Source organism: Brassica rapa, chromosome A07 (assembly GCF_000309985.2).
Source record: "Brassica rapa cultivar Chiifu-401-42 chromosome A07, CAAS_Brap_v3.01, whole genome shotgun sequence".
NCBI lineage: Eukaryota > Viridiplantae > Streptophyta > Magnoliopsida > Brassicales > Brassicaceae > Brassica > Brassica rapa.
Window position 1 is genome coordinate 12,338,681 of NC_024801.2, and position 24,335 is coordinate 12,363,015.

Consider the following 24,335-nt stretch of genomic DNA (forward strand, 5'->3'; position numbering starts at 1 on the left):
ATAGTTTCTCTTATACCTCTGTAATTTATCAAGTAATATTCAAGTCCAGTGACTTTTATCTAATATTAGAAACAGGTTTATTACTTGTAGAACTCAGCAAGAATTTTTTTTTCTTCGAGTATATTTATTCTCATCATATTATAGTCAAACTCTTGATTCGAAATAATGACGTGGTTGGAAGTGTGAAATGGATGGAGGTGATGACTATGGACTTATCAAAAAGCTTGGGATTTGTAAAGTAAATATGGTATGTAACAGCGTAGCTAATTCATTCCATCAAGTACTTTGATATTTTTTTTTTGGAAGGCAATGACTTAGTTGCGGAGGAGTTGATCAAGTGAGATAAACCAAACATTTATCTATCGAAACCGTTAAAGTTTAAGCTGGTAAAAGATAAGTACCAGAACAAAATAATCAACTGAAGATGTAGACGTAATATTACATGTGTGTAATATGTATATTGTTGTGATAACATTTAGCAGAATGGACCAGGAACGGAATGCACATGCGGTTGACAATGGAGGACATAAGCGTTTAGCTCAGAGACCGTCATAGTTTAAATTTTCTGAACACCCCCATACTTTGTCGAACTTGTCGAGCAGTTCATGTCAGGCTCACCAAAACTGCTGTGTGAATATACCTTTAGTTGCAAGTTTAAAGACATTTAACCTCGGCACATCACATTTGAGCAACTTACCAATCTGACCTAAGCTTAATCATAATGAGCTTCTAAGTTCCCGGCTGATTAACATTTTATCATGAGGAAATTTCCTTAGCTAGATCAGCACACAAACCTGCTGCTAGATTAGCAGCAGGTGCTCAATACTTATTAGTATGTGTCGGCGGTGAAGTAGCTGGCAAACAATAGGAAATTATGAGCAGTGAAAGACAAAATAACACAAGCAAATCATGTTTTGCATGATGACCCCTGGAACGTTGCAGGTAAATTCAAACCTATAGAGAAGCTGGCTTGTGAAATTAACATGCTCTAAAGTGTAGACCTTAAATTGAAAGAAAAAAATCAGTTAGTGACTTGTTTGCAAAAGTAAGGAAATAAACAAACTACGCGCAGTTAGATATGTCTCTAAGACAATTAAGTAGCAGCTCACCATCTGGAGCTCTTGCGAAATAATTGCACGAAGAAAAGCTTTGGAGGTAAATAAATTGTATTGACGTCAACAGATATCTCATGAAACTATAACAGGTACAAAATCATACTTCTGAGTGCAGCAACATTATCTCCTCAAAACCAACAGCTGTTGAGCTAGCTGCAGATGAATTTCCTAAGATCAAGATAAAAGAGACGTGAGCTTGCTTAGTGTTACTTGAAGTTAGGTAATGTGGTACCGAAATAGCAATATATCTTAACGACATGTTCAAAAAGAAGCAAAATCTTACCTCCACATTTCTCTTCGACTTCGGTGAGAGACCAGTGTCTTTTAAATAACAGAGATGCAAAATATCCATGCCTCAGCCAAGTAATTGCAGACGCTGGTAATGATAAGATCAGAAACAAAATTATTCAAACATGAAAAAGTAAGCAAAATATACATAACAATGAACCATATCACCAGGATTTGCCATAGTGCAATTGAAGCAACACCATTTCACAAACTCAACTGGCATCTTCTGCTGCAGAGGTTCCCAATCACTATAGCCGTCCTCATCTTCTGCATTCAGCAATGCCTCTGCACCGTAAATATTTTGAAAAGTCAACTCTCCTCTTGAAACCATAGCTGTTTTCTGCATAAGACATTAACAGATACATGAACCCAAAATATTTGTGGCATAAATAGTTAAACGTACAGAGGAAAATCAATGGTTTAAAGTTACGGATGATGATACCCCAGTGTCTCCATTGCTAAGCTCATTGAAATGTGTTTCACCACCATTGCCATGTTTTCTTTTTGAACCCACAAAAGAACTCTCGAGAGTTTCTACACCATTGTTACCTCACCAGTGACCGGAACTACTAACCATGGATTTTCTCCAAACCTTTTCGAAAAGCATAAGATTGTTAAGCCATATATATGATAGAAAAAAAAATCAAAGAGAAGCTAGCCGGTTCTCTGAGTCAGGCATCCGTTTCAGTTTCAGTCTCACTTTCACGCTTCACACCTTGCGAGCTTCCCGCCTCACACCAAGTATGAGGTTGCAGCCTAAAAAAGAGCAATCTAAAAGATAGAGATTGCCACCAGCAGGTGTGTATTAATCACGTGCTTTACTGTCCGTGTAGGTAAGGCATATAAACAGCACGAAACATTACTAAATCAATGCACTTCACAAATTCCCCCCCCCCCATTCTGGAGCTGTTTAAAATTACAATCACCAAACTCAAAACTATAGGAATTGCATCAAAAAATGAATCTATCCAAGTTCAAGATCTAACCTAGGTTTTAACGCCGCCGTTGGAAAGAGTAGTGTTGCGTTCAGAGGGGTTGCAGAGATAAGACCAACTGTGACTTTCTTCCCCGTAATCTTGGAATGTCGACGGCACTGCACACCCAGTGAATGTTGATTTTAAATGGTACATACTCTTGCGGAAATAAAGTAATTAAAAGAAAGCTTTCCAAGATTCGCTACCTTCTCATTGAGGAGCATGAAATCCACACTCATAAGCTCACCAGATTTCTTAACGTTCCTAGCCTCCCAAAAACGAAGAAGACTTGTGACAACTCTGTCATCCAAACGACCAGCCTTCAAATCGGAGAAGTGGAGCTGATTGGTCTAGGGTTTGAAGGTGAGAAGACGAAGTGAATTGGGATGAGGAGAAGAGCCTCGCAGTCTCGCGACTTCCTCTCGTAGAGAGCTAGGTTTAGGAAAAAAAAAATTGTACGGCAAAACAAAAATACTCATAACCTGTAATTGAAACGAAGTCCATAAAATCAAATCCGAAGCCCAATCCGAAATTAAAAAGCTCTGATTGGTCGATTAAATAAAATGACGTGGCATGCTTAAGGGGAGAGGAAATCCCCTTTTTAGCAGTGTGATAAGAAATATACAAAAATGACTTGGGCTGGGCTCCTAAAATAATTAATTTATAAAGCTCCCAAGCCCACACGTGGTTGACTTTGTATATCGGGGCCGGATATTCACAATGTTCAGTTTCATACAAGCTTCGGTTATTTTCAAGATTCTTGATATTTGCCTTTAGTTTTCTGCATGTTTAACAAAGTTTCTGCATTGAGGAGAAGAAGTTATAAACTATGAATATAAGATCATTCAAGCTTGTTTTCGAATCGTAAGGTGAGGAATAACTTAGCTTAAATGAGTTAGCTATTTATCTAAGGCAGTTAAAGGTTCACCTTTAGTTTCTTTTAACCAAAACAAAACTGTAGTTTTGAAACGCAAGTAAAAAAAATCATTTTTATGCGACTAGAAAGATATGAAGACGTTGCAACATCATGAAATAGGTAACTCATTAACTCATCAAGCAAGAACTGGAACTGTAGAAAGAATAAACCATCTGATTCTAACTGGTTTGTAACGTTTGTGAGATATGGATCTATTACTAGATGTTTAATAACTCAATTTACATTTCCAATTAGTAACCAGTAACGTTGTGAAGAACACCTTATCAGCTATATATGTCGTGACATGCTAAGTTGAATGGAAGAAAAATTGTTCTTGGGATGATATTGAAGGCTTTCATTGCATTTTAAATAAACTAATTGTATATTAGTATATACATTTGATCAGAAAATTGGTTTAGATACACGATGTCCTTCAATGAACTCATGCGTACTTACACCACCATATCTTCTTTATTTTTCTGCATCAATTGACAATTAGTGTGACCGAGGAGATTTTTTCTTCAAGGTGATTGATCCATCTGATTTTCAAATCTGCAAGACTTAATTTCCTTAATTAGTAGCGTTGGATTTTCTTAACTAGTATACAATTAGGGATGTCAAATGGTGTATACTAGTTTTTATGAGTTCAGTTATTACTTTGTTTTAGATTTGTCGAACCGAATACTAAGCTTTAGCAGTTATGTTTTTTTTTTTTAACAATAGCAGTTATGTTATATTCAAACATGTTAAACTTAATTTCAATATTCCCTTCTCGCATCTGATCAGCAAAGAAGCAAATCTTCAAAAATTAAGTTCATAGTTGACAAAATCACAAGCATATATACACACCGAGTCTTGTTGTAAGAAAGCATAAACACAAACAAAAAGATATTTGTCCCAACACATCAATGTATATTGTTTTCACTCTGAACAACCTCATCTTTACGAGTAAAGAGAACTTCTTCATCGTCAGCACATTTTGTATTCATCGTGAATCACTATAAATATACAAGCACACTAATATATAATGGTTATCATCCAATTCATCAAATCCAACTTCGTGTTAGAATCTCAACTCCCAAGCTACCAATTTGTACTTTCATATTCTCATCCTACATCATCATCTAACCGAATGGAACAACGTCTCGTTTAGTTAATATCGGGTAAAATTTTAAACCACACCCTTTTTTTTTCCCCTTAAAGATACAGTTCAAAACTATGGTTAATAAATCTGGATCAGGCCTTATAAGTTTATAGATGGGCTGGGCCCAAAAGCAACCCTAGAAAAGCCTGCGATCATCCGTATAAAAAACGGAGTTCTAGGTTATCGTACCCATTCTTCCTTCCCCCAAACCTAAATTACTGAAACATGTCTGACGAAGAGCACCACTTCGAGCCCAGCGACGCCGGAGCTTCCAAAACCTACCCTCAGCAGGCTGGTAACATCCGTAAGGGTGGCCACATCGTCATCAAGGGCCGTCCCTGCAAGGTTTCATTTCCATCTCCTCCTTATCATCATTTTTTAGATCTCCGTTGTTTAGGTTTCTGGGGAATAATCAGATCGAGTGGATCTAAGAGATTTAGTTTGTGATTTTTTTTCTTTTTCGGATTGATTAGGTTGTTGAGGTTTCGACTTCGAAGACTGGGAAGCACGGTCACGCAAAGTGTCACTTTGTTGCTATTGACATCTTCACTGCTAAGAAGCTTGAGGATATTGTTCCCTCTTCCCACAATTGTGATGTAAGTTTAAAAGAAAAAGACAAACTTTACATAAGATCTTGTTGTGATCTGATTCAGATTTGTTTATTCTTGTGTGTGTCAGGTTCCCCATGTGAACCGTATTGATTACCAGTTGATTGATATCTCTGAGGATGGCTTTGTATGTCTCTCTCTCGTCACTCAAAGCTTTGTTTTTTTTTTCCGCACTTTCTCTCATTACTAATAGCTTTGTTTGTTCATGTTTACAGGTTAGCCTTTTGACCGACAGTGGTGGCACTAAGGATGACCTCAAGCTTCCCACCGATGATAGTCTCAGCGCTCTTGTTAATATCTTGTCCTTTCCTACTTATTTATGTGAATTGTTTTCATTTTTGAGGTTGTGTTATTGAATTTATTTTGTGATTCGCAGATGAAGAGTGGATTCGAGGAGGGAAAGGATGTTGTGGTGTCTGTCATGTCTTCAATGGGAGAGGAGCAGATCTGTGCCGTCAAGGAAGTTGGTGGTGGCAAGTAAAATCCATTCTCTTTACACTGAGGGAGGATAATCTTATTACCAGTGGTCAATGTTATAAGAACAAGAACTTGTTTTTTTTTCTTTTTCTAATTTAGATCATTTGTGTTGTGTTTCTTTGTTGCAAGACAACCATTATCTATTATTGGTTTTGGATTGTTTAAAAGTTTCGTGTTTTAAAACAGGGAATGTTTTCCTATGAGATTCTTAAATCCCTTTGCTTTTTATGATGATGTGCTTGGTTATGTTGGTCACGAAAGTTGTGTTTATACAAGAACAACATTAGCCAGATGAAGGTCAATGTTATTAGTCATTACACGTTCTTGACTATTCACAAACTTTTGTATTAAACATCAACAGAAGTAGCATGAAGCGAGGTCAAAATTTCAATTTTTGCTCTTAGTGGCGTAGTCAAGGGGTCTCCCCCTTTGCAGCAATTTGTTTCAGAAATTCGCTACAACAGCTCATCGTCAATGTGTTTCCCTATGTTCATCACATTACTGTCTCTTTTGTCTAAAGCAGCAGTGGTTTACTCAGTGGACGTCACTTACTCTTAGGGATAAAGTCGAGATAAGCAAGTTCTTGGTTGCGTTGCAGAAGCTATGGATACGAGCTGTGTTCACTTACATGTGGATTTGCATTCTTTTTGTCGCTTGATTCACTTTCTTCTGCGTCTCCTCGTAGCAATCTGCAGCTTCCTTCTCTGCTCTCGGCTTCTCTCCAGACTTCAAATGTTAAGGGAGCTGTCTTAGTCGAGTTAGCACTCTCTGTTGCTTTCGCCAACGCCATTATAATCTGCAGCACCGCGGCGGTGGTCACGGTTCTTGAAGATGTTTCAGGGGCATGAGCGTTGGTGGGAGCTAGTGATATGATCAAAGGGCAATGTTCAAGTTGGTTTGTTGATGTTCCTTGGTTCAAGTTGGCTGCCAATATCTGTTTTTTTTTTAAAGATGTATACCAATGAACATTTTTTGTTTCACTTGGAAAAACCTCATCCATTTTCAAGGCTTTGTGTTATATATATTGCTACGTTTACATGATTTGAAAGATCATAGCAGCTCAATGCTCAAGTTGGGTTAAATAGTAATTTTGAAAGTAGGTAGATTTTTGTGAGAATTAATTATTATAAAAGGACTTAAAGTCAATATTTGCTTCTTGGTGATCGCAAACCCCGGTTTAAATAGTACTCGTTCAAATTGCAAAACCACAATTATCTCGTTCACCGTCGGTCCGTCGCCACTCGCCGTCACCCACCGCCACACCATCAGCATAGTTTAACTTCGCTGTCTCCACTGAAGCGCCGTCTTTAGGTCGTGTCCAGACATTTATCATCATCACCTTGCCAGTGAGTTCCAAACATATTGGAACCTTTGCTGTTCTCTGTACTTTCTGAACTAATCGTTTATCGACTTAGGTTTCTCAAATTGAAATGTTCCTTTCATAGATTATTTTTGGCTTAGAGGCCTGTTTGATTCTCATATTTGGAGCTGAACTACGTAATTGTGTTTCTCTCTAAAAGCGTTCACCACGTGTTCGATGTAATGCCTCCAAAGTTTTCATGCATTCTCTCTGGACTTGTTCTTAGATATTGACTGTTTGGCGATTCTTGACTTTGAAACGAGCAACTCAATATTCTATACTTTTAATTTAGCCTGAGTCTATGTCTAAAGCCTCAAGCTTTATATGGTTTGGTCATGTTGCAGTAATGGACGAGGGACGTCAAAAGGACTTGCAGTTGTTGGAGGAAATCATCGATAAAGGTCTTAAACAGAAGCTTCTACAAACGATTGCTTCACGGTAATTCAAATTTGCCTCCTTTTTCATATCCAGATTTAAAATTGTATCTATGATGTTAGAGGGTTAGGTTAGCTTGTCTTCGTTGCATTCTATTCCTTTTGTAGACTCTTTTTGAATAATGTTTTCTCATTATGTCTCTTCACTTTGTTGGTTTCGCAGGGACAAGATTTTTGAAGAGCAGAAAGAACTGTATCCTTTTGTATAGGAAATACTCTTCTGTTTCTCCAAAGATTTTTGTATAGAAACTCTTGTTTTTAGTTTCTCCCTTGTCTAGCTGACTGATTCAAATACCATTCAGTCTTTCGCTTAGTTTCGAGTTTCTTGTAATCCAGAAGAACTCTTCTTGGTGTACTCGTTGACAATACTTTACTGTTCTAGTGAGCTCTCATTTAGTTCGAAATTCTTCTTTTTTTTTCCTTAATAACTACTCCCGCTCCAGCTCTGACTTGCGGAAAAACATAGAAACTCTGGAGAAAAATGGTGTAAATAGTCTCAAAACTATGGTCAACCTCGGTTCAGAAGTTTACATGCAAGCTGAAGTGTAAGTCACTTATAGCTTCGGTTCTTTCTTTTGCATCTTAGTCAAGTCAGTATCTGAGGAAATGACATGCACTGTCTCCATACTGAGCTAATTTTTTTTTACAAATAACACTGAACTCTTGTTTATTCAAATAGTGTACTTTCACTGTGTTATGTATGTTAGATGCTAGTTATGTATCATTGAACAGAAAAAATGTTTGTAACTGCGGATTAAAATTGGAGATGGTATATACCAGTCTTACTTCTGATTTCGTTTACACTTGGTTTGGGTGTCTGTTTTGAGTTCAGGCCAGATACAAGACACATATTCATGGATGTAGGGCTTGGTTTCTATGTGGAGTTCACCCGGCAAGAAGCTCTTGACTATATTCCAAAAAGGGAGGAACTAGTTAAAAAGTATGACAACGCCTTGCTTTTTCTTTGCTCCACATGGTGTTTTTCTGAATTTATGTTTGCCGTCTCTTCAAGACTTGGGCTGTTCTATACACAACCTTGTCGCATTGGTGTTATCATACCTGTGAGGTTAATTTTAGGGAAAGCATATGGTTGAATTATTGTTTACGACGAATGAGTTGTCTGGTCGAATGCATCATAATGGCTAAATGTTGATACTATAAATGGTGGTTTTGTTTGTTTGTTTGTTTTTACAGACAATTAGAAGAGGTAACTAAAGTCATTGCACAGATCAAAGGGCGTATCAAGCTGGTAAGTTCTAAGAGTAGTATCTTGCTTTGTAAAAATTCAATTAGAAAGAGAAAATCACTAATAAACTAGTCTGCATTCTCATCTAGTTATTTGCGTTGTTAATGGTTGTTGTTAGCTGAACATTGTAAACAATTTTGCAGGCTCATCACCAGATTCAGCAAATACTCAATCTTCCCGACGAGAATCCATCGTCACACCGGCAACGTGCGTTTCAGTACTAACCATGAGAGAAAGATACGTTAATGAGGATTACTACTGCCCTGTCCATTGGTTATGCAAGGCCCTGCGCTGTCTTTCTTTAAATTTCTAAGTTTAAGCGTGTGGAAAAGGAGAATTATCGTCAGTGTAATACTAACAACTCTCCTCTTCACTAGACGGATTTTGTTAGACAGACATTAATCTAAGATTCTCAAAATGACTATGGGTAATCCCTATTGTTAGATGAGGCATATCTATTCGAAACATGAGATGTCTGTAGTGAATAGACTCATCGAGCATATCTATTCCTGAGTTTGAACAGCTTGAATAAACTATAAGACGCCATGCTAAATCTCCTCTGAAAAAAAGAAATTCAAAACTCATCTCTGAATAGGAACTTCAAAACAAAAACTCATTTCGTAGCGCACAAGCTCGATTTTATTTCATTTACTATTTGCCAATGAACCATTTAAATTGGACATTAAACCGAAATAAAATATTGTTTCAACCAAACCCGATCCAATTTACGTCAGCAATTAGTAGAAAAGCCACGTCAGCAATTCGCAGTGTGTCCGTTACCGTCGATGATTAAAATCAGAAATTAGGGTTACGGATCATCGGCTTCTTCACCCCTTGCGTCGGTGCTCTGTTCATCTCCCGTGGTGTGGACTTCGTAGTATCGTAATCTCACGGTTGAAGCACCTTACTAACCCTAAGAATCGCTACCCCTCTCTCTCTCTCTCTCTGTCGTTGGCTAATTCGCTCGCCAAACCCATCTCTGATACAGGTAAGATACGTATCTCGATCCATTCCAATGGTTTTCGCTTGATTTGGGTATCCTCAAATTGATTGAAATTGCTTAAATCTTGAGTCTTTGATACGAATTTCGATCGGATTTGAGATTGAAATTGCGCTTCTAGGTGTCACTTTGATCACTTTGGATGTTTCTTTTGTGTGTGTGTGTCTCAGCTGTGATGGAACCAGGACAGAACACAAGCGCAGCAGGGATTGGTGGAAGCAACGGTACAACTACGATGGGATATCAAACCAATGATGGAACTGCCACTGCGTCTGAAGATTCAAAGGAGAATCTGAACCAAGTCATAAACTCGATTCAGAAGACTTTGGGACTCCTTCATCAGCTACACCTTACTGTCTCCTCTTTCACCCCCGCTTCTCAGCTTCATCTCCTCCAGCGCCTGTACTTCCTCTCTTTCCCATCACTCTCTGTTTTATAAAGATCATAGTTTTGTGGGTATTGCTTTAAATGAGAATGTCTCGTGCGTATGTTTTGGCAGCAATTCTCTGGTGTCGGAGTTGAATAGCATGACTAAGTTGTCCGAGAAATGCAACATTCAAGTCCCCATGGAAGTTCTAAGGTGAGAGAGAGAGAGAGAGAGAGCATCATGTCCTTTTTATGCAAAACTTTGCTTTGGGTTTCTGATGGTTACTGGTGGCTTTGTTTACTAGCTTGATTGATGATGGGAAGAACCCGGACGAGTTTACAAGGGATGTTATTAATAGCTGCGTTGCCAGGAATCAAGTTACAAAGGGCAAGACTGATGCTTTCAAGGTGGACTCCCTTTCTCTGCTGAGTCTTTTAACTTGGGTATGGGATTTTTACTCTTTTTTTTTTGTGTTAATAGGATTTGAGAAAACATATACTGGAGGAGCTTGAAGAGACTTTCCCTGATGAAGTTGATAAGTATAGAGAGATCCGTGCTGCTTCTGCCGCTGTAAGTTGTTAACTTTCTCTTCCTTGTGATTGTCTTCGTTAATGTAGTAGGCAGTAAACCCAAAGGTGACAAAATAACTTTCAGGAAGCAAAACGGGTGGCTCAATCGCAAAGTGTGTTACCCAATGGGGATGCCAAGGTCAAGAGCGAGCTATAAGAAAGAAGCTACTGTTGTTCTTCTGTGGATCTTCTTACCTTGTAGAGTAAAGTGTCTGAGTAGATGATGTAAACGAACAAGATCACTTCACCAAAACAAAAACGAACGAGATCACTTTGTTTGCAATTTCTATATAATATCTGTTGTTTGTTTATTCTTCCGTAAAACCCTCCCAACTTTAATTTCTTGCAAATCTACACTCAAAACTGCAATTACTTACGTTTTAGTTAATTACAAAATTGGTTTGGTTCTGTTCTGTCTCACCTACATTTGCACGTGTTAATTTAATAAACAGTATTGTATTACACGTGCCAAATGAAACGCACCGTTTTTTACTTTTCCTTACCAGAGGGGGAATCAATCAAAAGGAAGAACAGAAGTCGTTAGTAGTTCGGTTCTTCTTCCTATAAAACCAAAGAGGAGCAGGTTTTTCGAGATCCGGTCAAAATCTAAAGAAGGATCCGTTTTGATCAGATCATCGAAGAGAAAGGAAGATGAGCGAGGTATTTGAAGGGTACGAGCGACAGTACTGCGAGCTCTCAACCAATCTCTCCAGAAAATGTCATTCTGCCTCGCTTCTCTCCCACGGAGGTATAAAACCTAATCTTTGTTATATTAAACGTCTTTGACCTGTTTACGATCTGACGAGTTCTGTAGCATCTGGGAATGTTGAGTTATATCATTGCTTGGATTCTCGTTATTCAGTTGCCTAGATCTTCCTTCATTTCTCTATCAATCTTTGTCCATCACTGTCTTTCTTGGACGTTATACTGCCTAGCCTTGTTTACCATTTTGACTACCTCTGTAGGATCCGGGAATGTTGAGATGTAATCTCTTTGTTTTGGACTCTATGCATATTTGTTTTATAATCTCTCCTCAAGTCATTGTTGAGCCTGAAAGATGATGTTAGCTCAAGAATGGATTATGTAGCTAGCTGCATAGACATGTTTGAGTTGATTAAAGATTGTGCCTCCATAAACTAGGAGTAGAGGTTTGATTAATTGTAATGTGTTTTTCGCAGAAGAGAAGAAGGAGAAGCTTGTTGAGATTAAGTCTGGAATGGACGAAGCTGATGTCTTGGTATTTTCATTTGTTATTCTTAATGTCTAAATCCTTTTCTTGTTTTTTCTCTCTTTGAAGCAATATGGCTTCTACTTTTTTTATTGTAGATCCGGAAAATGGATCTTGAGGCAAGAAGTTTGCAGCCGAGTGCTAAAGCTGTGTGTCTCTCTAAACTAAGAGAGTATAAATCTGATTTGAACCAACTGAAGAAAGAATTCAAACGAGTGTCTTCCCCAGATGCTAACCAATCTACACGTGAAGAACTTATGGAATCTGGAATGGCTGATGTGCATGCGGTAAAACTGAAGTGTTCTTGCTCTTCATCTTAGATGCTAGATGCCAGAGATGTTAAAGCTGATTTACATGATTGCCAGGTATCAGCTGATCAGAGTGGGAGATTGGCAATGTCAATGGAGAGGCTTGACCAATCAAGCGACAGAATCAGGGAGAGTAGAAGACTAATGCTGGAGACAGAAGAGGTTGGCATCTCAGTTGTTGAGAATCTCAGTCAGCAACGCCAAACCCTCCTTCACGCTCACTCTAAGGTTATACCATATAAAGCAATTTTACAATTTATCAGAAATGGTTCGTTGAGAAAAAAGACTAACTCTTTGTGTTTTGGTGTAACAGCTTCAGGGTGTGGATGATGCCATTGACAAGAGCAAGAAAGTGTTGACTGCTATGTCTAGAAGAATGACGAGGAACAAATGGATCGTTGGTTCGGTCATCGTGGCTCTCATTCTCGCCATCATCTTGATCATCTCATACAAGCTTTCTCATTGATTTACTCAAAATTCATCATGATTATTGTGTATATAGGATCGTTGATTGCTTTGTAATGTACCCAAATATTTTTTATATACTTCCAAACATTTATTATATATACTTCAAAGGTAGGTCTATGTCTAATGTTAAGCAATTAAAACACATGGCATGAAGTACATCAGGTCTCCGTTAAGCTGTTTGTTTGTTTTTGTAATGTAATGTGGAAGTTTATACAATCTGGAAGTCATTGGTTCTTGTTACCGAATAAAAGTCGCATTTTTCATGGTAGTTAATTCCACCTATTTTCTGGCTTCTACAAACATTTTAAAAATCATGGGTAAGAAGCATATAAAGGGGGCCGGTGCAGAAGGTGAAGCTGAGATGGAACTTGTGTAATCTCTGGCGTTCTTGTCTTGTTGGCAGCCTAACCAGAGCTCAATGTACAAACCGAAAGAAAATTGTCTGGTTTGGTTAATAACCAAGAGTGGGTATGAACCGGGCTTGAGTGAATGATTTGATTGATCTCTATGAATACGTCAAATATAAATATATAAAGTATAAACTGTGTAAAACAGAACTAAAATGAAGAGTTTATAACACAAATAAACTTGAGCAAATTAGCTCAATATACCAAAAGAAGTGGAATACCATAGAATGGGGGGAAATGGTAATGATGGGAAGAAGGAAAAATAGGAAAAATAGGGTATAAAGTGCAAATATGGTAGATTTGGTGTGTAAGGAGTACAAATTCTCTAAACTTTATGTGTTTTTTACTACATTCGAGAGCACATTGTGCTACTGAGATATGGATATTTTAGTAAAAAGTCATATTTTCACTGGTTAGTGAGTTTGAATTTTGAAAATACCAACTTATGATTGGTGGATTCTTGAATAAATTTAGTATATTTAATAAAAAAGACTTTAGACCTGTAAAAAAAATTATATTTTATCAATATTGCCTTTCTCACTTCTAAATCTAATCTCACGAAAACGACAGAGAAAATAACTGACAACGGAGGATGAAGCAGTGGATTCAAACGAAATCGATAATGAGAAGCAAGCAGGAAAAGAGATAGCTGACAGTGAGTTTTTGCTTTTCCAATTTTGGTTGGTTTAAGTGTTTAAAGTGTGGCTTGAATTTGATAAGTGTGTGGGCGTATTGCAGAGGTGGCATAGAGGAAGGATCGGTGAATGAGAGGTTACCGACGCATCTGTGTGCGACCAACCGGTTCCCGAGTAAGATGAATAACTATTATTTGTCGCTGGAGTACCTACTGCTGGTGAGGGATGTGCTAGAAGGGACCGACGAGATGGAGAGGCTGTTGGATTCTTGCTTTGGACAGTATTTTAGGTTATCGGTGAGGAAGTGTACTTTTTCGACGGAGGTGCTAGATGATGAGCATGATTCTTAGGTAACTAGTTGTACACCTGTACACACTTACGGCTGTACACGTAACATGTGATGTACATATATACATTAGAAACGTAGGTGTACATCTGATGTACATGTATACATTAGGAACATAGGTTTGCATATGTACAATTAATGACCTAGTTACATGCTTGTATGGTTTGAGTGGAAGTGTGTATTGATTTTGTTTTGGTTTGCCTTATTTCAATGGTTGCAGGCTTACAGCTGATTGTGCAATTTATGATGGAATATGGGGAGGATTGTTGTTTTGAAGATAGAGATTGTTGTTTGTTCATGGACAAAAGTCATAAATCTTCATTTTTTTTTATTTACTTTATTAATCTTTTTGTTTTTATTTTCACAACACTCGTTTATATAACCTTACGCATTTTAGTAATGGATCTTTATAAATAAATGGTGTACATATGAAAATCATATAAAGTTGATGTACACATGGATATCATATAAAATTGATGTACACAACACACATATACAACACAGACATCATAAAAAGTGGTGTACACATTGATATCATATAAAGTTGACGTACACATAAACATCATATTAAGTTACATGTTCAGAAAATCTTACAAAAAGTAATTATTAGTCTTTTTTGAAATTACATCTATTGAAGTGAAGTTCTGCAACCATTTTTATTATGTCATTTTATCTATCTATTTCATGCAGCTTTATCATTTATGTGTTTACAACTAATTTATTTTTCTATAAATATGTAAATCCTTGTACAAATCATTTTTAATGAACAAAATCTTCTCTATTAAAAGAGAAGTATCATTTTTATCTACTATTGAGAAGTCTACTAGGACCATTTCATTAATCATATAATATGATATAATAATTAATACAAATATTAATAATAAATTAATTTTAACTTTAGATTTGAATTTTATTTTCAGTTATCCTACTAATTTTTTAAATAATTTTTATTAAATATTGCATTAATTAATTTCGTAATTAAGTAATATAATGCTTTCATTTAAAACAATTATCATCTACCACTAAAACGGGTTCAAATTTGTTAATCATGTCAGATTTTTTTATACAAATGAAGTTATTAACATATGTTAAAAATTTATTTCTACAGCTATATATTTTCAAAAATCATATGTTGAAGAATATTTTTTATTTGATTATTTCAAATTATGAAAACTCGAAAACGTAATAAAAAAGGTAAAATGTATAAAACAAACCCCTACATTAATAAAGTAATAAGAAGCCTAAATAATAAAATTAAAAAGTTATAAAATACATAACACTAAGATATAAATTGTATATTTAAATTTATATAATAATATTAAAATTAAATATTTATAAAATGAAAATATACCCGCACGCTGTGCGGGATAAACTCTAGTAATTCTTAAAAAAGTATCAATCTGTTAAATAAAAAAGTAACTATTAGTCTTCTTGAAAGTTGAATATATTGAAGTTAAGTTCTCTCAACCATCATTTATTATGTCATCTCATCTAATCTATTTCATGCAGCTTTATCATTTATGTGTTTACAACTAATTTATTTTTCTATAAACATGTAAATCCATGTACAAATCATTTCTAATGAGCACAAGACAAACATCTAGAATATTAACTTTTTAAATATCAAAAGAGTAATTATTAGTATTTCTTGAAAGTTGAATCTATTGAAGTTAAGTTCTCTCAGCCATCATCTGTTACATCAGCTCATCTATCTCTTCCATGCATTTTATCATTTATGTGTGTTACAACTAATTTATTTTCTATAAACATGCAAATCTATGTACAAATCATTTTAAATGAAAACAAGAAAAATATAAAATATTGACTTTAATTTAAAATATCAAAAGAATAATTATTAGTCTTATTGGAAGTTGAATTTATTGAAGTTAAGTTTTTTCAACCATTATTTATTATGTCATCTCATCTATCTATTTAATGCAACTTTATTATTTATGTGTTTACAACTAAATTTATTTTTCTATACATATTTAAATCTATGTACAAGTCATTTTAAATAAACACAAGAAAAAATCTACTCCATTCGTTTCGGAGTAGATGATTTTTTAGAAAGTTTTGATGTTTTAAAATAGATGATGTTTTCATACTTCAATGTATCTTTTAACTTTATCAAAAACTATGCAACCAATCATATTTTGTAGTCTGTTTTGTCATTGGTTAAATAATTTTTAATTTATATTTTAATGATATTTTATTAGATAAGAAACAAGTTTCTTAATAGTTGTGTCTTATCCTAAAACTTCATATATTTTAAAATAGAGGGAATAAAATATTAACTTTTAAAATATCAAAAGAGGAATTATTAGTTTTATTGGAAGTTGAATTGATTGAAGTTAAGTTCTGTCAACCATCATTTATTATGTCATCTCATCTATCTATTTCATCCAGCTTTATCATTTATGTGTCTACAGTAATTCTTTTTTTAGATACGCAACTTTATGTTCAAATCTTTTTAAATGAATTAAAAAAAATCTTAAATCAAACCTTTGAAATATAAAAACAGTAACTATTAGTTTTTTTGGAAATTAAGTCTATTGGAGCTAAGGTGGTGTTATTCAATGGTAGATTTCAAGTTAATTCTTTAGGTTTTATATTCTAGTGTTATTCATTGATTCATTTTAAATCTTTTACTGAAATCTAGTGTTATTAGTTCTTGTATTTAAAATATTACTATTAAAAAACTTTGTAATCTAGTGTTATTGGTCCTTGTATTTAAAATATTACTATTAAAAAACTTTGAAATCTAGTGATTGATTTTTATATTTACAATTCTCTCACTTAAAGAATTTAAAATCTATTGTTATTCAGTCAAAAATTTGAATATAACATTTAAATTCCTGTGTTATTCAAATTTGATGGATTCTTGCAACTTATTTGATTTGAAAGATTTTAACTGAATTTGGAGATATTTTCTTTTTTTTTAAACGTCAACTTTCATTACTTATATCAAACTTACATGATCCATATGCAAGAAAGTATGTAAAAATTGAGGTACATAATAATGAAATTGAAAAACTATTTGGAGATATTTTCATGTGTAAAATAGATCACTCAAAATCTAACCTTTTACCTACAGATTTCAAAAACATTTTTGTTATTATTATTGCAAATGAATAAATCGTGCCTTTACTAATTATTGTTGGTCAAGCAGCAACCCAGATCTCTCTCACGTTTCCATGTATCTCACTTTCATCCATCCAAATCCATGTGTCTTTTTTTGCAATTATCCATCTTTCTCTCACATTTGTCTTGCAAAAATAGCTACGTGAGGAATTTGATTGTGTTTTTAAAAAAATATTTCTGTTGGTTAAGTCTCGTCATGAGTTCTTCAATATATTCACAAACTTCAATAGGTATGCTTTAAAAACTACAAGTCTACAACCAGTCTATCTTTTTTCATGCAACTCCAGAAGTTATGCGTTTAAAACAACTAATTTGTTTCTTTATAAATATGTAAATAAATCTCTTTTCAAATCAGTTTAAATGAGTACAGTCTTTCTATTTTATTCTCTCTAGTGTCTCCCTATACTCTTGCTTCCGTATCATTTTCTACATAGTTGATATTTTAAGCAATGGTGGATCAATCTCTTCTTCCAGCCTCTTCTTCCAGGCTTCCACACTCACCTCGTATACTACTCTCTTTTTCTTTTATTTCTTCCCAAGAAAAGAATGTGTACAACATTGTTACTTGCTTAACTTTTTTGTAATCTCGTAGCATGTTTGGTGCAGAACATTCCTGTAGCTTTCTTCTCGACGCACATCAAAGGAAGAAACGACCACATCAAGATTGCGAAACTGAGAACAGATGCGTCTGATAAAACTTGGAAAGTGAAGATGGACGGCTCGAAGTTCACTGATGGATGGGAAGATTTTGCAGTTGCTCATGATCTCAGAGTTGGTGACATAACCGTTTTCAGACATGAAGGAGAAATGGTGTTTCATGTCACAGCTTTGGGACCAAGTTTCTGTGAGATTCAGTATACATCATCCCACAACATCAATGACGATACTCATGATCAGACCAACAATATTGGTATACTTTTTGTTCTATAAAATGTACTCAGATTCTGAAGAAAGAGATGCAAATTTATGATTATTTTAAATTGTATTACAGTTACAGGAAACAGTTCAAGAGAGAAGAGGAAAAGAGTGAAGAAGAATCCGAAACCAGTTCCACAAGCTTCATTACACAGTTCTTGTTATGTGGGATCTGTCAGTGCGTCTAGCCTGAAACATAATAAGCTGGTGAATACAAAACTTTGGTTTATTCCTTTATTTGTATATTTATATGCATTGTGTGTTTGACTCTTGTGTATAACGTTGGCGTTTTACAGTATCTTGGGAGGGAGTTTGTGACTTCAAATGGTCTAAACAAAGGATGCAGTGAGATAGTTTTAAAGAATGAAGGTGGAGGAAGATGGACTTTACCTTTGAAACATTACAAATCAATCAACCATACTTATCTAGGACCAGGCTGGACCACATTCTGTCAAGTAAACGGGATCAAAGCTGAAGATGCCTTCATGTTTAAACTGGTTAGAACCGGGGAGAAGCCTGTTCTTTGTTTGTGCCCTGAAGAATCATCCCACCGTGACAAAACGCCAGTAGAGTGTCTAGAAGATAGTGATGATGTGAATCCTCTCTCCTCTAGTAGCAAGTCCAAAGAAAGTAAAGAGGAGAGTCTTGGAGACAAGAGAGCTTCATCTTCATATAGTGAAGACCGATTTTTGACATTAACTCTTACACAAAAAGCTGTTAAACGCTATCAACTGGTGAAGATCATAAACAAGTCTGCTTTAAGGTTGTCCGTTATACTTGTTATATTTAGTGCTAAAATCAAATCTTTGTGCAGTTTCTTCCGATGGGTTTCGCGAAGAGGAATGGCATCAACAAGCCAGGGAAGATAACTCTGTTGGGTCAAGATGGAGTAAAACAAGAGGTGGCTCTTAAGCAGAACAAAAGAGCTGGACAAATGCAAATTGGAAAAGGTTGTAGAGTGTTCCGTGATGCTCATGGCCTAAAGATAGGACAACCCTTTGTTTTGGAACTCATTTGGGAGGATGAAGCAAGCCCCGTACTTAAGTTCTGCACAAAACATTGAAACTTTTGTTTCCAGAGAAGATTCCTGTGATGTCTACTTGCTACTTGCTATGCATTATTTAACTTATCTGTCAAGTTTCTTTTAGCTGCAGCAGATTGTTGGCTTCTTGACTAGATGTATGTCTACTTATCTGAATCTTGTTGTGAATTCAAGAAAGATTTAGAACTTTACTGCAACACGGTTTTTTTCGATCTTACACCACTAGTGTGTAGAGCAAGGCAACGTTCATCTTTTAGTTGGTAACCTTTGAGAAATTGAAATATCACCACTTTATGCATCAAGATCCCTTTTAAGACATTCTTCTCCTCCTGGCTACAAGAAGAAATAAGTCTTTTAGTTTCTTATCCCAATATAAAATGTGAGAACAGAGCAACTAAACTATGAGATCATTTGTTAGCTGTTAATGCACGGACCAAGTTATGGGAGAACAATGATGAGATTTTAAGTAAGTAACAATGATCCTTATGTTAACAATGTGAAACATGCACTTCAGAACCAGTTTGATAGTAGCATGATAAGTTTAGAACTCCGATCTTCTTTTTTTGTAACTCAAACCCCAACGCAATCACTCAAACCCACTTGAAAATGTTATACAAAGAAAGATAGATGATACACTCAGAACAATCCAAACTAACGATTACAGAAACTAAAAGATAAAAAGGATGATGCTAAAGACTGAAGACATTAAACCTGTGCACCGCAAGAGTCGTTTTACTTTGCAGAATCAATACCAATCTCTAGACGTCGATAACTCAGCAGACATTTGTCAACATATATCTCGTCATATGTATGAATTTCAAATATATATTTTTGTAGAATTAGAGAATATGAATATATTATTGTGTTGTGATTTGATGAGAGTTGTATATTTACATAAACCATAGACCTATCTCATTTAGGAATATAATTTATCTATGTCATATAGTTTTTCATACTCACAAGATTGGCAAGATAAAGTTTCTGGAAAAGAGAAAAGAAAAAAGTAATCATCTCAAAAGATTCAAGAGGAAGAGGACAAGTCTCATAAAGCTCCCACCTTTATCAAAAGTGAATCCACCATCTGTTGCTCAGCATATATATATTTTTCAGTGATTTATTGAGATATTCTCTTGACGGGTTAAGCAATGGAGGATCTATCTCTTCACTCTCCAGTCAAACCACACTTCTTCCAGCCTCTTCTTCCCCGCTTCCACACTCACCTCGTACTACTACTCTCTTTCGTTTCAAGAATACAACAATGTTCCACTTGCTTAATCTTGTTCCTTGTTTGGTGCAGACCATTCCTGTAGCTTTCTTCTTGAAGCACGTCCAAGGAAGAAACGACCATATCAAAATTGCCAAACTTACAACAGCTGCGTCCGACAAGACTTGGACAGTGAAGATGGACGGCTTCAAACTCACCCATGGATGGGAAGACTTTGCAGTCGCGCATGATCTCAGAGTTGGTGACATGATCGTTTTCAGACATGAAGGAGAACTAGCGTTTCACGTCACAATAATGGGACCAAGTTGCTGCGAGATTCAGTATACTCACAACATCAATCATAATCATACCAACAACATCATTGAGTCTTCTTCATCAGATAATTCTCTTTTTGTAGCAAAAGTCTCAGCCTCGAATCTAAGATTAGATCGACTGGTTAGATTAAGCAAAATATATCTTAATAATAGCTTTACTTATGTTATATCTGAACTGGTTTAATCACATTCTGTGATGGCATTGTAGTATTTGCCAATGAGCTTTGCGAGGACAAACGGTTTGGACAAAATGAGCGGTGAGCAGATCATTCTTCTTAACGGAGAAGGAAGATCATGGAGTTTAAAATTGAAACACGACAAGTCAGACATGCATACTTTTGTCAGACCTGGTTGGAGAAGATTCTGCGCTGAAAATGGGATGAGCCATGGTCACTATACATTGAAACTCATCCGAAACTCTGGACCACCGGTTATTAAGTTGTGCGGCCAAGTGCATAATCGACCAAAACCAGTTCCAGTAGTATCTTCATTACACCATTCTTGTTTTGTGGGATCTGTCACTTCTAATAGCCTCAAAACTGATAAACTGGTGAATACATAAAACATCATTAGTGATTAGTCTCTCACAAAGAGTATCTTGATATTATTATCAATATTTATAGTAATTTAGTTTTATAATTACATTTTAATCTTAAAATAAATAGGTGTATCAATTAGAAGCTGACATGTGTGTAGTTAGTCTCTTAAGATATATCTAAAGTTTCTTGGGGAAGAATCGATTCTTCCTTTTAACATCATTTCTTTCCTACTTTTTGTCTTTTTAATAATTTTTTATGCTAAGAAACTTGTTTGGAGACCATCACTGCGGATGGCCTAAAGTCACACTATAGTTTCACACATAGTGTGTTTGAGTCGTTTATATGATGTGGTGTTTTTGCAGTATCTTGGGAAGAAGTTTGTGATAGAAAATGGTTTAGATAGAGGATGCAGTGAGATGGTTTTGAAGAATGAATGGGGAGGAAGATGGAGTTTAGCTTTGAGATTCTATGAATCAGCCTACCAGACTTATCTTGGACCAGGCTGGAGAACTTTCTGTCAAGTAAACGAGATCAAAGTTGGAGATTCCTTCAAGTTTAAACTGGTTGGAACAGGGGACAATCCTGTTCTCTTGTTGTGCACTAGAAAAATGCCACTAGAATGTCCCGGAGAGAATAGTGGTTCAGATACTAGCAGCGGAGATGATAGTAGCGAACCCCAAGAAAGTGAAGAGGAGAGTCTTGGAGACAAGAACATCTCACAGGAGTGCGTTAAGATGGAGAAAAATGAAGAATTTGTAGAGATGCAGAACACCAAACGAAGGTCTCTCTGAGTGGAAGAAGCTTGCTCAGCAGCGTATTTTCTTGCTATCCGTCAACTTTCTTTTAGCTGAATAACTTAGATTGGCAGCAGTGTGTTGACTGCATTTCTCTTGTTGTTTCAATCTAGTGTCTACTCATGTAGAAAGGGCTGCCTTTGAATATTTAGAAGTTTCTAATTTCTTAACTGAATAATCTTTTGCCCCATCAAGACATTGATGTACTATGACTTTTGAGTATATGTCAGATTGTCAAATAAGGAGTGGGGTGTGTGTGTTGAGACTTGAGAGCATTTGAGTTGATTGTTGATTAGTGAGACCACGGAGTGGATTTAACTTTTTGGAAGTTGTACTTAAGATAACTTTACAATTCTGGTTGATAAATTTTTTTAATTATCAGTGATATTTTGTTTTAGGTAATGATTAGTGATTTAGAAGTGATTCACATTTTCTTGTAAGTGAAAATAAATCAAGAGGAAGTTTTGTTGTAGTGAATTAGGCTTCTTTTAACATTCCACTAGACAAAAGTGGGGCATATTAAAGAAAAAAAAGTGGGCATACTAAAGGACCAAGAGAAGTCAGAAACTACTTATTTTCTGCCCAAAAAATGATTATACATGTAACTAAACTATCAGTATAATTTAACTCCCATTATACTGATAGTTAGAAACTACTTATTTTAATTATTACTATTATTAAGAAAAGTAATAATTTAACTCTCATGATAAAAAAATACCCGAATGGCTTGTATTGAATTCACTCGTATATTTTAATACAGACTGCTAAAAGCTCCTCAAAGATCATTTCTTTTACTTGAGTTTGTGGCTTTGTTGTGAACACAGGTTAGTGAACCAACATTTGAAAATCGCAAGGAAATCAGAGAATTCATATCAGTTCCGTTACCATTCGACTACGACCAAGAAGAAGTTCGAGATAGTTAGCTATTAGATTCGATCTAATCGAGGTTTTTCGAAAGAATAAAGTTTCAATTTTCTTATTTGGTTAGCGCTGTGATCTGGCATTTGAGGAAGTCAAAGCAACTGAAAATGGCATGGTTCCAGTCACAATGTGGCAAATCAGACTCCAACCAAGATCCATAAACCTACCAGAGAACTGTGATCATTCCAACTAATATAACAGACGGCGAGCCTATAACAGAAGAGCTTCTTTACGCTTTTGTAGATGTAGCTGTTCGTTTTGAGTCTAAGAGCACACATCTAATATAAAGGAGCTGGCCTAGACTCTGCAACAAGCAATGATAATAACATAATGGGTTGCCAAAAGAAGCATGAGCATATTGATCTTCCAGGAAAAAAACCCAAATAATTTTGACAAAACAGAGTCAACTATGTCTATCATCTCACTCGACTAAGAAAGCCAAGATTTTCTTCCTCCAGATATCCAACAAGTAACAATCATAAAGAAAATCTTGAAAGTTATTCTAATTGCTTTGCTCAGTAGGGTTTCCCCGCTCACCGCTGCAACAGAAGAAATGGGGCAGCTTAACTCTCCCGCAACTCCTGCAAGCACAACAGTGTGCACCCAGTGAGATGATAAAGAAGGAAACAAGTGTAGAATCAAGCATATCTAAGGCAAAACAAGTCGACTCATGTTTTGCAAAGCGCTGAACACACCAACTTCCTCCATCAAACTCGTTATACCTTTCTAGTTACTTGAACGTAGCTGCTACCAAGTGAAGATCGTAAGGACATGACACTAAATCAGAAAGCATATACATTTATTCCCCAGCTATTGCAGTGACAGCCTAGAGAAACTAAACAGAACAAAAATCCTTGACAACCTCAAAACTAGACCATACCAAAACTCAAACCTATGGGTAGATCAAGAGAAGCCAAATAAAGTACCTGCAACGGATGATGACAGGAACAGGCTTAAGAGCCTTTGGTCCATTTCGAATCCCTCTCTTGTGTTTAGAAACCTGCATTTTTCATCAACACCAGCTTCCATTAACCCTCCAAGAGGACATGACCATTATAAAAATACAAACTTTCATTTAATTCTAGGTAAGTTGTAACTCCCCAGAGTATACAAACCTCAAGGAACTAATTAAATTGATCTAAAACCCTGAAACTGATTAAGAGGCTGTGAGAGTTCCCAAACCTTCTTCTTGGGGACAGCCATTAGCTCCATGGATCCACCGAAGCCGAAATTAGGACTCCCAAATCCGAAGCTCTTCTCGTCGATCGAACCCGGCTGGTTCTGATTCTGATTCTGATCGAACTCAGGTGAAATCAGCGGCGGCATAGAAATGGTTCGATCGATGGCGGTGTTCAAAGGCGGAGGCATTGAGGCGACGTGGCTGAAACTTCGGGTTTGGAGGATGCGGCATGACTCAACGGCGGCGCGTTTTAGCGATGTCAGTCTCAACGCCATTGTTGCACTTCTCTAGAGCGACTCGAGAGATAGAGACCAACCAGGGCTAAAATGAACGCGAAAACGTCGTCGTTTCAACAAGACCTTTTAGACCGAAAT

At 36.0% G+C, this 24,335-nt stretch overlaps 6 protein-coding genes, 2 long non-coding RNA genes and 1 pseudogene across 21 annotated transcripts; 7 read left to right on the forward strand and 2 right to left on the reverse strand.

Moving 5' to 3' along the window:
• Window positions 1–338: 338 nt before the first annotated feature.
• LOC103829194 lies at window positions 339–4,573 on the reverse strand. Of its 9 annotated transcripts, XR_004449687.1 has the most exons (7): window positions 2,584–4,335; window positions 2,390–2,496; window positions 1,399–2,174; window positions 1,110–1,283; window positions 955–1,001; window positions 698–854; window positions 339–623 (listed from the first exon to the last, which is right to left on the reverse strand). It is a non-coding gene; the product is annotated as an uncharacterized LOC103829194 (long non-coding RNA). The 9 variants fall into 9 exon arrangements; XR_004449685.1 differs by having other exon boundaries at window positions 339–854; XR_004449680.1 differs by having other exon boundaries at window positions 339–1,283; window positions 1,399–1,743; window positions 1,846–2,174; window positions 2,584–4,565.
• LOC103829195 (eukaryotic translation initiation factor 5A-2) lies at window positions 4,574–5,777 on the forward strand. The gene is made up of 5 exons (XM_009104854.3): window positions 4,574–4,782; window positions 4,911–5,033; window positions 5,116–5,172; window positions 5,261–5,335; window positions 5,422–5,777. The coding sequence occupies exons 1-5, from the start codon at window positions 4,663–4,665 to the stop codon at window positions 5,524–5,526; spliced, it is 480 nt and encodes a 159-aa protein (XP_009103102.1). The 5' UTR covers window positions 4,574–4,662; the 3' UTR covers window positions 5,527–5,777.
• A 36-nt stretch (window positions 5,778–5,813) lies between these two features.
• On the forward strand, window positions 5,814–6,951 carry LOC103829813 (annotated as a pseudogene).
• On the forward strand, window positions 6,361–9,014 carry LOC103829196 (protein UXT homolog). Of its 5 annotated transcripts, none has more exons than XM_033276291.1 (8): window positions 6,361–6,868; window positions 6,968–7,019; window positions 7,227–7,320; window positions 7,480–7,509; window positions 7,760–7,861; window positions 8,149–8,382; window positions 8,511–8,565; window positions 8,706–9,014. In XM_033276291.1, exons 3-8 carry the CDS (start codon window positions 7,229–7,231, stop codon window positions 8,784–8,786), a joined length of 594 nt encoding a protein of 197 aa, XP_033132182.1. In that variant the 5' UTR covers window positions 6,361–6,868; window positions 6,968–7,019; window positions 7,227–7,228; the 3' UTR covers window positions 8,787–9,014. The 5 variants fall into 5 exon arrangements, with proteins under 5 accessions (XP_033132182.1, XP_033132181.1, XP_033132180.1 ...); XM_033276290.1 differs by lacking the exon at window positions 6,968–7,019 and adding an exon at window positions 7,043–7,144; XM_033276289.1 differs by lacking the exon at window positions 6,968–7,019.
• Window positions 9,015–9,279: 265 nt separating this feature from the next.
• Window positions 9,280–10,906, forward strand: LOC103829197 (mediator of RNA polymerase II transcription subunit 10b). Of its 2 annotated transcripts, XR_004449678.1 has the most exons (7): window positions 9,280–9,550; window positions 9,733–9,964; window positions 10,062–10,142; window positions 10,234–10,336; window positions 10,410–10,499; window positions 10,584–10,741; window positions 10,775–10,906. XR_004449678.1 is itself a non-coding variant. In XM_009104856.3 (6 exons), the coding sequence occupies exons 2-6, from the start codon at window positions 9,738–9,740 to the stop codon at window positions 10,653–10,655; spliced, it is 573 nt and encodes a 190-aa protein (XP_009103104.1). In that variant the 5' UTR covers window positions 9,280–9,550; window positions 9,733–9,737; the 3' UTR covers window positions 10,656–10,816. The 2 variants fall into 2 exon arrangements, 1 of the variants encoding a protein (XP_009103104.1); XM_009104856.3 differs by having other exon boundaries at window positions 10,584–10,816.
• An 11-nt stretch (window positions 10,907–10,917) lies between these two features.
• Window positions 10,918–12,669, forward strand: LOC103829198 (vesicle transport v-SNARE 12). Its single transcript, XM_009104857.3, has 5 exons — window positions 10,918–11,246; window positions 11,677–11,735; window positions 11,825–12,013; window positions 12,092–12,262; window positions 12,348–12,669. Exons 1-5 carry the CDS (start codon window positions 11,150–11,152, stop codon window positions 12,498–12,500), a joined length of 669 nt encoding a protein of 222 aa, XP_009103105.1. The 5' UTR covers window positions 10,918–11,149; the 3' UTR covers window positions 12,501–12,669.
• A 988-nt stretch (window positions 12,670–13,657) lies between these two features.
• LOC117126928 lies at window positions 13,658–14,223 on the forward strand. The gene is made up of 2 exons (XR_004449690.1): window positions 13,658–13,894; window positions 14,111–14,223. It is a non-coding gene; the product is annotated as an uncharacterized LOC117126928 (long non-coding RNA).
• A 3,390-nt stretch (window positions 14,224–17,613) lies between these two features.
• Window positions 17,614–22,181, forward strand: LOC108868967 (B3 domain-containing protein REM17; the record flags this gene model as incomplete). Its single annotated transcript, XM_033275969.1, has 6 exons — window positions 17,614–17,952; window positions 18,036–18,078; window positions 18,151–18,812; window positions 20,286–20,648; window positions 20,736–21,077; window positions 21,429–22,181. Coding segments are annotated over 6 exons (2,178 nt in total), but the record flags the coding sequence as incomplete, so codon positions are not given.
• An 884-nt stretch (window positions 22,182–23,065) lies between these two features.
• LOC103829200 lies at window positions 23,066–24,295 on the reverse strand. The gene is made up of 3 exons (XM_009104858.3): window positions 23,964–24,295; window positions 23,708–23,781; window positions 23,066–23,362 (listed from the first exon to the last, which is right to left on the reverse strand). The coding sequence occupies exons 1-3, from the start codon at window positions 24,234–24,236 to the stop codon at window positions 23,284–23,286; spliced, it is 426 nt and encodes a 141-aa protein (XP_009103106.1). The 5' UTR covers window positions 24,237–24,295; the 3' UTR covers window positions 23,066–23,283.
• Window positions 24,296–24,335: the final 40 nt, after the last annotated feature.